The sequence below is a fragment of the Cornus florida genome, unplaced genomic scaffold (genome assembly GCF_030987335.1).
Source record: "Cornus florida cultivar Cherokee Brave unplaced genomic scaffold, ASM3098733v1 CherokeeBrave_3.0.0_Hap2_Chr09, whole genome shotgun sequence".
Taxonomy (NCBI): domain Eukaryota; kingdom Viridiplantae; phylum Streptophyta; class Magnoliopsida; order Cornales; family Cornaceae; genus Cornus; species Cornus florida.
The window spans coordinates 81,270,508-81,282,240 of NW_026775579.1; the positions used below are offsets into that span (position 1 = coordinate 81,270,508).

Sequence of the window (11,733 nt, forward strand, 5' to 3'; positions counted from 1 at the left end):
TCAACCGATCGGACTCAGTTAGACCTATCCATCATGCTTTGACAAGTACGATAGGTCGGACTCAATTGGACCTATTGATCATCATGCTTTGACAAGTGCAACCGGTCGGACTCAGTTGGACCTACCTGACATCACACTTTGACAAATGCGAGCTGAATTTAGTTGGACCGGTCAGACTTCTCCAGAACAACATCATAATTTCGGACATACTCCAATATAGACCTCTGCTCTAATAATTCCAAACTCGTCACAAACTTGTCTTTCTCCACAGCTATATGTTTTTTTTTTGTAACCTGACCCTGAATATCCACTATGGCCACCTCAGTCATCTTGCTCTCGATCAACTAAGGCCAGCCGCGAACCATCCCCAGCTTCTCAATCGATTTCAAGAATGGCTTCAATTGACGAGAAAAACCGGCAAAAAAAACTTCCTTGTCCATCTTAACTGGAACTGGGTAGAGAATTGCAGAAAAAAATAGCAGACACAATGCTTATGCCACTTTTTGGTTTTTACCACATAAATTGCGTGAGTAGTATTACTATCTTCAAACCTACTCCTCCATGTTCAAAGTTCAAACACGTGTATGCATCTATTGGTCATTTTATTTTTTCTTGTCAGTCTTATTAATTAGTAATTTCATTTGAGTAAAACATTACTCATAAAAATGGAGGAGAATTAGTTAGAGATCTAAGCATTGATTAGTAATTTCATTTGAGTGAAACATTGCTCTAACATAAAAATGGAGGAGAATTAGTTAGAGATCTAAGCATTGATTAGAAATTTCATTTGAATAACATAAAAATGGAGGAGATTTAGTTAGAGATCTAAGCATAATGCCTGCAGTATGAAAAATGAAACTGTTGGATATGTTTCTTCATAGGAAAAGTTACGAAAGTACAGAGTTTCGAGTCCCTTTTTACATTGATATGTAGTCAAAGTCAATATATTTCAATAAAATGGAATCTTGTAAAAAAACAAACAAATAGTGACATTGAAAAACGCCATGCACAAATTTTTAAGTAAATTATACTTAATCTTCTTCTTCACATCGTTCATTGTTTATTACTTTAATATCTCTTAATTACGTTATCGAAAAGTGACAAATGTGCGGAAAGAAAAGAGCTAGGGTATTGATCTTTTTGCTTCTTAATATGAAAGGATTGAAATACCCACTTTACACTTCACAACCTTAAGCAATTTTTTTTATCTCTCCACTCATTATTTCTCTTCCATTAGTGCAGGAGAGAGAAAAAAATTGGTAGTGGGATGAGCAATATAACCTATTTTATCCCTTGTTATTTCTCTTCCATCAAGAGTGCAGGAGAGAGATAGAATGGCAAGTGGGGTGAGAAAGATTAAAAAAAAAAAAATCCCCTATTTTAGTCCACTACTCATTATTTTTTTTAGATCCAGTTTGGTGCAATGGAAATGGGTAGAAAAGAAAAGAAAGATAATGGAGGGTGATTAAAAATATAAAATATAAATGATAAGAATAAAATGAAAGAAAATGGATGATTTTAGAAGTATAGACCCAAGACTTAAATAATAACTTTGTTATCCTCTAAAAAAAGAAAGAAAATAGAAGGAAAGGTTAACGAAATATTTTTAATACCAAATTCATCCTTAAGACAAAATCAAAATTACACTTGTTTTAGGGCATGTTTTACCCATATATATATGTATAGTCTCTTGGTTGTCTTTTAGCAGGTGAATATTTGTGTGTAGTTGTTGCTTCTTCCTAATTGGAAGCAGGAATGGTGGTGATGATGAGGAGGTTCACCAATTCCGTCGTCGTCGTCGTGGTGGTGATGAGGAGGAGGAGGAGGATGAATTGTCAAATACAAAAAAATTACGATGGGTTGGCTTCATTTTGGAAGGCCAAATTGGTTTATCAACAAGGATGGTATCCTCCAATAAATTATTTTTCCCTTTTAATGCCTTTGTGAAAGTTCACACGCACAATATATTGAGCCGAAAATGATACATGTTTTTTTTTTCCATATTTTAGTGCGTTGCTTATAAATACTTGACAAAATATAAATATTTCACAAAAATGATTTTGTCAGGAGCTTTCATGTTATGGAACATTTAATTTGGACTATGCTTCATTAAAAAAATATATATATTGGTTAATTGATTTATCTTTTATAGGTAATATTTAATTTGACTCTTATGTATTGAAATAGGATCACATGAGAGATATTCTTTCACTTATCTAACGTACAAGTTAAAGGTGTAAATATGAATTCTAAAGAACAATAAAATTGTTAATAAATTTTTATTTATTTTTAAATTACATAATTTACAAATTTGTCTTTTAAAATATAAAAAGGAATAATAATAAATTCATTAAACTAATTTCCTTTCTTTCTTTTTCAAAACATAATTATTATCTTTTCCTTTCTTTTTTTTGATTAATCAACCAAACATGATAGGAGGTTAAAATTTTTCCTTCCTTTTGTTTATTTTTCTTCGTAACTAATGTTATAATTTTTTTTTTTTTTTTTTTTTTCCATTTTTACTGTACCAAACAAAGCCTTAATTAATAAGTACGCAGGAGAGAGAAAATGGTGAGTGGGGTGAGTAAAATACATGTAACCCAATATTTTATCTCTACCCTCCTTAATAATTTTCGTCAATAAGAGTGCAGGAGAGACTCACTACTTATCTTCCATGAAGAAGAGAGCTGGAGAGACAGAGAGCTAGAGAGAGAATGGATGATGGTGGGGTGAGCAAGATGCTCATATTTGGGGGAACTGGTTATTTAGGTAAGAAGGTGGTGAAGGCAAGCATGAAGATGGGACATCCAACATATGTCTATGGAAGGCCGCTCACACCCAATACTAGCCCCTCCAAATTACAACTACACCACGATTTTCGATCCATGGGCGTTACAATCGTCCAAGTAGTTCAATTTTGTCATCATGGTTTTCAAATTTTTCTATATATATATATATATATCTATATATGCACATGCAATATATCATCTCTCTCATAAGTCATAATTGCAGGGAGAATTGGACGAGCATGAGAAGATTGTATCAATCATGAAAAAAGTGGATGTTGTGATCTCTACACTTGCAATCCCTCAGGTTTTGGACCAACTTAAAATTATAAATGCCATCTAGATTGCTGGTAATATAAAGGTACACTTATCTCTATTTCCATGTAATAGAACCCGCCAAGTCTTCCCCCAAAACACACACACACACACACACTTGGAACTCGCATGCACACACATATATAGGCAATCATATATTTTAAAAGTAGTTGTTAATATTGTATAAGAGTCAAATGTTTCAAGTTCAAATTTCATTGTCACCATAATAATTAAAATTGAAAAATACGCATTGAACCAAAAAGAATGTCACACGTGAATTGATGATTGTTAATAATGATGTATATAGCAGACCTTAGGACTTTTGGGTTTGCTTTGTAAAGTAGTTGTTGAAAGGTTTCGAGAGCCGAGAGGCAGAGACACAAGTGATATACCTCTAGTGACCCTAGAAAAAAAAAATATGGGCCCACCTTTTGGCCAGCCCCACAACAGTGCCATATGCTCGCTGCACTCTTATCCTCTTGTCACGTTGTAATGCATGCTAGATGGTTTCTTTTATTTGGCATCAAGGCTAAATGACTTGTTGTAATAAAGGTCATTTGTCACGTATCGAATCCGAATGAAAAAGTGATTGGGTATAAATGGGTGGGTATGCAGTATTGTTAATAACTTGAGCTTAATTTTGGGTAAATGGGCAAGCGCCCACCCATTACACTTATCCACTTGAACCAACCCTTTGAATTTCATTAATACCTATTACAAAATTTCCATCCACATTTTATAAGATAAACTTCTTTTTACTTGATAATCAAATGTATTATATAAATTGAAGTCCCCACCTTAAGTACATCAAATTTTTTTACTGTGCCATGTGTGTACCAGAGATTCATTCCAGCAGAGTTTGGTTGTGAAGAGGACAGAATAATTGCTTTGCCCCCATTTCAAGCTTGCCTTGACAAAAAGAAGAAGATTAGAAGGGCAACAGAAGAGGCTGGGATCCCTCATACATATGTTTCTTCAACCAGTTTTGCTGAATACTTTTTAAATCATCTGTTCCATCCACACGATCAACCAGAGGAACTTAAAATCTACGACACTGGTGAAGCCAAGGGTATTTCCTTTTTCAACTATACAATAAAGGACATTTTTATTTGTACAGTTTTGTAATAATAGCAGCTTTCAATTATCATAGATTCGAAAAGTAAAACTATTTTCAAAGAACCAAACTTTAGTAGCTTTATTTATGAGGGTGGGTCTTGCTACAACAGTAAGGTTGCTCTAATGTGACCTGGATCTAGGTCACGGGTTTCAAACAGGAACAACCTCTCCTGTTGCAGATGTAAGATCGCATACATTAAACCCTCTTCAGATCCCGCAGTGGCAATAACCTCATACGTTGGGCTACCCTTTTAGTAGCCTCATTAATATATATGCTCATTTCTTTTAATCTGTAATATTGTCATGTATAGTGTCGTTTACAATTGAAGAAGACATTGCCATTTATACAATTAAAGTGGCAAATGACCCAAGAACCTGCAACAAAACAGTCTTGTTCCGGTCTCCACACAATGTTATGTCTCAACTAGAATTGGTATCCTTTTGGGAGAAGAAAACAGGTCGAAATCATAAGAAGGCTCATGTTTCTATTGAGGAGATTGTGAAGCTTTCAGAGAGTAAGAATTTGTTTCTATACCATTAATTTTTCTAATAGAATTAGTCTAATGTTTTATATGCTACCCATTCATAGTGGGTACACTATGATCTGTGACTTGTGGCTTTATCTTGAGATTTTAAGATGGTTCAAATTTTAATTTTCTTGCAGCCGCAGAACATCCGCATAACATACGATCTTTGATCATTCATAGCATATTTGTGAAGGGAGACACAACAAACTTTGAGCTAGGGGAGGAAGACATTGACGTGTCAGAACTATATCCAGACTTTGAGTACAAAAAGATGGACCAAATCATTGATAGTTTTGTTGCTAATCCACCAGAGCTTGAGTTTACAGCATTTTGACCAAATCATTGATGATTTGTGGAACTAATAAGATTGACCTACAATCCAGTTGCTTGTTGCTGTGTATGATCTCCGGTTTGCTGCCGTTTGGTGGTTTGTTTTTGGCTTTCAATGGCGTGCCTCTCTATAGTTTTGTGGCTTATTCAGTTTATTTGTTTTCTTGTTGCAAGTGTTGTTCTTGGGGTGTGACCTTTTTGTTTCGAGTTTGTTGGTTTGCTTTAGGAAGGTTGCCTCCTTTCTTATAATATTTATTTAAAACCATTTATGAGAACTAAGCGGAGGAAGATGCCAATAGTATGTAAATGAACTCTCTAAAATGCCATAATGCAACCAATATTCAAGTACAATTTGGAGCTCAAACACCATTTTCACCTAGTAGCAATTTAACATTTCACCTATGCAATTAAGCTTTTTTCCTTTATTTTTCTTTGATCTTGGACAGGGCGGAGCCAGGATTTCAATTCAAGGGCGCACTGTGAATATATATATATATGAGTAATGACTCATGATAGATAGTCCGAGAGTCGGTCACATCTGATTAATTTTATGTGAGTAAGGGCTAATGTCATCATGACATCAGGGATATTAATGACATTACGATAATGTCAGCCCTACATTCGGACTCCAAATCATTATTGTGTGTTTGTTCTATGAAGAATCCACCAAAAAAAAAAAAAAAATGACTATTTATCTAAGTTGTAGTGCTTGTAATAATCATTCTCAGTACCTTATTCCTTCCTTTGAAAACCTCTTCAAACACTTGAGTCACTGCTGAATTAAACATCACGAAACCCTCCTTTAGAACCATAGACCTCTGCTATAGTAACTCCAAACTATTCACAAACTTGTCTCTGTCCACAATTATATGCTTCTTTGTAACTTGAGCCCGAATGTCCATTATTGCCACCACAATCATCCGGTTCTCAACTAAGGCCAGCAGCGAATCATCCCGCCCCCTTGGATATCTTTTTGCTTAAACTTTCAACAAGATTCTCTGTTGATTTCAAGAATGGCTTCAATTGATGAGAAAAACCGCGATAAACTTCCTTGTCCATCTTAATTGGAATTGGGTAGAGAATTGCAGAAAAAATGAGCATAGACACAATGTCTATGCCACTTTTTACCACAAAAATTGCATGAGTAGTACTATCCTTACAACTAGTTTTAGGCATGCCATCTTTAAATAATTCCAATTTTTTCCACTTCTCAGCTCCGTAGACCTTCTTACTCTTCTCTTTAATTTAGTATCTGAATTTCAGCATTAACCAACAGGCCAGTGACCTGTTTCTCAAAAAGAGATTAGGGGTTCAAACTTCAATGGAGGTATGTGTGTGAGTACCAATTAGGAAAAAAAAGAATTTTAGCATTACTTGTCAGTTGTCATGGCCATAGACTCGCAGTCATATAGATTTTTAACAGCAAAATCAACCATAAGTCTATACCTGCTGAATCCAGAAGTAGTTGATTTTAGCAGATTGCACAAGTCCAAGACATTCAAAGTCTCTTTCATGTACTCATCCAACAAACCATCAACACCATCCCATGAAATGGTGGGCACTTTTGAATTCCTCAAAAAATAGAAGCAACTTTGAGTGCGTCTTTTTCTTTGCACCATCAAAGCGACTTCTTGTGCAATGTCATTCAATGCTATAATCAACCACCTATCATCCACACTCCGACGTCCTTCAAACCTACTCCTCAATGTTCAAACACATTACCCCTCCGGACGCTTACACATTCCCTAATGTCCTAAAAGATTGTATTTTCCAAAACCTGCTCTCTCAAGGACTTTCGTCTTCATCAGCACATCATTGTCATGGGTACTTTTCAGATGCATACGTAGCTTCTTCTCTAATCAACTTCTATGCCAATTTTGGGCATTCCCATAGCGCTCGCAAGGTGTTTGGGATGATGTCTGAATGAAATATTGTTCTGTGGACTACTCATTGGCTGTTATTCACCGGTGCGTGACATCAATACAGTGATGTAGGGACTTATTTGAATTGACGGACATAAAAGACATTGTTTCATGGAATTCTTTGATTTCAGATTACGCACAGGTTGGGGATGTCGGACAAATATTGCATTATTGCAGCTTTTGTAGAGGAGGAGGGTTGAAAGGATGGAATAAGAAGCACGGATACTTTTAGGAAAACAACGTACTGGATACGTGTCGGATGTTGATATTCTACAGATACTCGCAAATACGTGTCTGATACATATTCATAATTGTTAAATACATTCTTTAATTTACAACACATATCTCATACTTCTTAGGTATTTCGTCTGCGTATCCGACACTTCTTGAATACTTTATAACACATTTTTAACAAATTTGAAAATTGAAATGCAACTTTTTTAGCAATAATAACATAGTAAAATTACTATTGTTAAAAATAAAAATAAAAAATTTATTTAGTGATAGCTCAAGATACTTGTTTTATGTGTTGTGAAAGGAATTTCTATATGAAGTTAATGATTGCATTTAGATTCATAATATTTTTAAAAATTAATTTATATATATAAACAAAATTTATTAATTTTTTATTACCGTATGATGCCATACTCGTATCTTATATTTTTTAAATATATCATATCACTATATTAATATTGTATTCGTATCGTATTCGTATCCTGTATCCATACTTGTTGAAGCTGATCATCAAAATTTGGGTTAATTGGTGTTTGCTAGTGGAGACTAATCTTGAAATGGGAAAGCTAAAAGGGCAAAAATATACCATTATAAACTAGGCAGGGGTATTTTCGAAAAGTTAAAAGGATGGAAAGGGTATAATACAATTTTCAACATTCGCATCTGTTTTTCAAAGAGGGGGTTAGGCGGCACATTCGCCAGGTGAGTAGTCAACACGTGTGGTCACAATTTTCGAGCAATGGACTTACGTTGTTACTGTATTTATTTGGTCTCTCATATATTCTTGATAATTACTAAATTGCGATTTTAATTCGCATTTCTTTGAAAATTGTTCACATAACATCTAAAGGTGGGCTCTCGTTTGAAAGGAAGGGCCTGAAGGCTGATTTATTTCATCAGTTGACCAATTAACCAAGTGCCCAAATATTATATTTAACCCTTTTTTTAATAATAAACCAAATGAGAAAAAAAACGACAAATGCACATTAATGAGATGACATTACATGAGAAATTAACAGTTTTATTTGTTCAATTGGATTAAAAATATTTTTGCTACCATCATTCCATTTGGTAGACTGCACACTTGATCCGTTAATTGTGTTAACTTCTTCATTAGTCTAAACAATTTGTCTTTTAGTAATTTTTCTTTCTATATCTTCCACACATATCTTCAAAGGTGACCACTTCCAAATCGCATGTCAATCAAAGTCGATTGGTAGATGAAACAAATTTTCAAAATGACTTTTATGTAAAATAAATACATGTGATTAAAAAAAAAACTGGGCAATATTATTTTATTACATTGAAACTCTACCAGAGCTCACGAACTCTAGTTAGATCAAGGAGGCTTGCATGGCATTGTTGTAAGCAAAGGCTGAAAAATACACCATATACACGAACTACTAGCAGATTTATTCTTCATGAAGCTGAAGGAGATTTATATTAATTTTCATGAGGATGGATGCGAACAGGGACACCGTTCATCGGAGTCAGGGATGAACGAAATATCATTTTCTCATTTGCAATTGCTTTCTCCAATTTGAATCTTGTCACAACATTATGCATGAAAACAAGTACTTCTAGTCGAGCGTATTCTTTTCCGGGGCACATTCGTGGTCCTCCTCCAAAGGGTACAAAAGTAAATGGTGCAGGTCCGCTTCCTTCAAATCTCGATGGATCAAATTTTTCTGGATTTGGAAAGTATTTTGGATTCTTGTGTGTTGAATTTACTGTCCAAAATGTCTGCAAAAATAATGGTTTTGTATGGTAACTCTTAGACACTAAAAAAGTTTATAATGACTGTTGTTTTGATGCAATATGAAAATAACATTAAATAAATAATATTTACATTCTTGATTAACTGACATACCTTCCATCCCTTTGGAATAGTGAAACCAGCGTAAGTGAAATCAGTTGTGGCCTCCCTAAAGGCTCCTAGAGCTGGTGGCATTAGCCTCAATGCTTCCCTTGCAACATTCCAAGAATACTTCATCTTCTCTATGTCTTCCCAGTTTAGTAACTCTCCTGGACCTTTGGACTTTGCAATCTCCATTTGTTCTGTCCACAACACAAATCAATTGAGTTAGATTTGGATGTTTTATGAGCCATGTATTGTTTGGGGCATTGCTAAAAATAGAACATCCAAGGAAATTAATTAATAATCTTAGAATTGGACATGCAACCAGTTTATGAGAATGACAGAAAATCGGTTAAGATAGTTTGCACATGTGAAAGGAAGATCTTTAAATGTTGCAGTTAGGAAGAGTGACATAGTCCAAATTGAGGATAATATTAGGAGAAGATGAAGATCGAAGTTAATGTGGAGGAGAACGTAAAAAAGGATATACATGATAGCGTCGAGTCTGACTAAGGTTATGGCCTTAAACATGTATAGCGGATTCATGTGCATGACTGATTCTAAGTAATTGAAATAAAAAATAAGAAGGCTTATTGTTGTAGGACCGGACAATAAGTTTTTGAAACGATTCGTGTTAGAATTGGAGATGGTGTTACCTTTGAAAACCCCATCGTAAATGTGGGGAAGTTCTGCAAGATAGTTCATGACAAAGGTGACAGCAGCACTAGTTGTCTCATAGCTTGCAACTAGCAAACCCATAATGTTGTGATAAATCTCCATTTCATTCATGAACTCCCCATTTTCATGTGTCACGAGTAGCATACGTGACAACATATCATGGTATGTTGTTTCCTTATTCTCTAATAGCTCCTTTCTGCGCTCCCTGATGATCATTAGAATCTCATTACGAACCATTTTTCCCCCTTTGATGGCGCGATTGTAAGCTGTCCCAGGCAAATCTATTGGCACCGAGAAAATCCCTGATGTAATAAGAGTGAAAGGATTGGCTAGCCTTGCAATGTGGTCAGGATTATTGATGCTCATGAACAATTCACATGCCAATCCAAAAGTATACTTCTTTGACACTAGAAAAACCTTCACCTCCCCATGAGGCGTCCATTCCTCGTCCAAGTGTTGGCGCGCCATTGAATCCATAACTGGTATGTAATGTTTTAGAGCTTCGGGCTTTAGAATATCATGGAGAAATCCACGTGACAATTCTCCTACTTCTTTTATTGGATCGTCGACAAAGGAGGGGAAGAGCAAAACTTTTTTCAGCGAGAGTGGCCACCATGAGGTGAGAAGGGTGTTCTCATTGGAGAACAAGAACTTGTTACCCTTGGCACCACAAAACACTGCCATTTTCTCTCCCAACAAGGAAGTTTGGAACACTTCTGGGGAGTACTTTCTCATTCTATCTTTTATGAATTTTTCGGGGCCTGCCATGGTCAACACTATACTTTCTCCAACCAAAGGCCATCCAGTTTTGCCTGGTGGGAGTTTTGGGCTACCCAAATTGCGTTTGTTAACGCGGAAAATGAGAGAAAGAGAAAGAAAGAGGGTTGCAAGGAGCAATAGACATGAGAAGATGGCATCCATTATTATTGCTACTTTCTTTCTTTCTAGTGTATATGTATATATAAGGAAATAAGTGCAATATATATATATATATATACACACACACACACTGTGTATTGTTAGTCGTCTATCCCTCCCATATGGATACTTTGTGGTAATTGCTTCAAAAAAACAAAAAAAATTCCACAAACCTTGTTTTTTATTTTTATTTTTATTTTTTTTGTAACCACGTGTTGAGACGTGTAACTCAATCCATATAAAAGTTGAATTATTTATAGTCAATTCTATTCATTTTTCTTCTAGAAATATTTAATTTCATAAATTGATTAGCTTAAGTCAACACAACACTTTAAACCTGACACATAACTTCCGTCATAAAATAAAACAAAGTCATAGCCCATGTGAAATGACGTCCCACGAAAAAATCTTTACATAGAGATCCGAGAGGTGACTTAACGAAACAAAACGTGTGGCAAGTGGAGCTTAAATTTGTAATATACAATACATATTAGCGGAGTGATAGGGACTGACAGCGCGAAAGTCGATCAAAAAAGTGAATTCTACGCATGATCATAACACCAAAGGTTAAAAATGATATAATAATTCCATGACTTTTGATACGAAATGTGTGTTACAAATATATATATATATATATATATGAACGTGTCATGGATCCAAATTCGTATATTGACAAAGGAGGATTTTTTTTTTGAATTTTGATTCTTAAAAACTTTGTCATACTTGCTAGAAGAGAATCAACATCGGTATTTTTATTAAAAAAAATAATAATTTTTTTTTTTGTCAAACCAGTTAGACAATTAGAGGCCTTTTTGAATTTTAGAAGTTTAATCTGCAATGTCATATATAGTGGTGTTTACTTCTGAAAAAGAAAACAGTCGAAATCATAAGAAGGCTCATACTTCAGAGGAGGACGTTGTGAAGTTTTCAGAGCAAGAAGGATACGTTTTCAATACCATTTCTCAAATTAGTATTATATTATGTTTGACAGATTTTACATTTTGAAATTGAAGAAAAGTTAGTACCATTATTCTACGGACCTCCATTTA

The 11,733-nt window shown here is 34.8% G+C and overlaps 1 protein-coding gene and 1 pseudogene across 1 annotated transcript; one reads left to right on the top strand and one right to left on the bottom strand.

Annotated features, from left to right (window-relative positions):
* The first annotated feature begins 2,714 nt into the window (after nt 1-2,714).
* Nucleotides 2,715-5,078, top strand: LOC132272968 (eugenol synthase 1-like; annotated as a pseudogene).
* Nucleotides 5,079-8,451: 3,373 nt separating this feature from the next.
* On the bottom strand, nt 8,452-10,687 carry LOC132273381 (beta-amyrin 6-beta-monooxygenase-like). The gene is made up of 3 exons (XM_059774343.1): nt 9,745-10,687; nt 9,101-9,288; nt 8,452-8,973 (listed from the first exon to the last, which is right to left on the bottom strand). The coding sequence occupies exons 1-3, from the start codon at nt 10,685-10,687 to the stop codon at nt 8,674-8,676; spliced, it is 1,431 nt and encodes a 476-aa protein (XP_059630326.1). The 3' UTR covers nt 8,452-8,673.
* Between the last annotated feature and the right edge of the window lie 1,046 nt (nt 10,688-11,733).

Coding starts and splice junctions, on each gene's coding strand:
- LOC132273381 (XM_059774343.1), bottom strand. CDS start 10,687: ATGGATGCCATCTTCTCATGTCTATTGCTCCTTGCAACCCTCTTTCTT. Junction 9,289..9,744: donor TTACGATGGGGTTTTCAAAG/GTAACACCATCT, acceptor TGTTGTGGACAG/AACAAATGGAGATTGCAAAG. Junction 8,974..9,100: donor CTATTCCAAAGGGATGGAAG/GTATGTCAGTTA, acceptor TTATTTTTGCAG/ACATTTTGGACAGTAAATTC.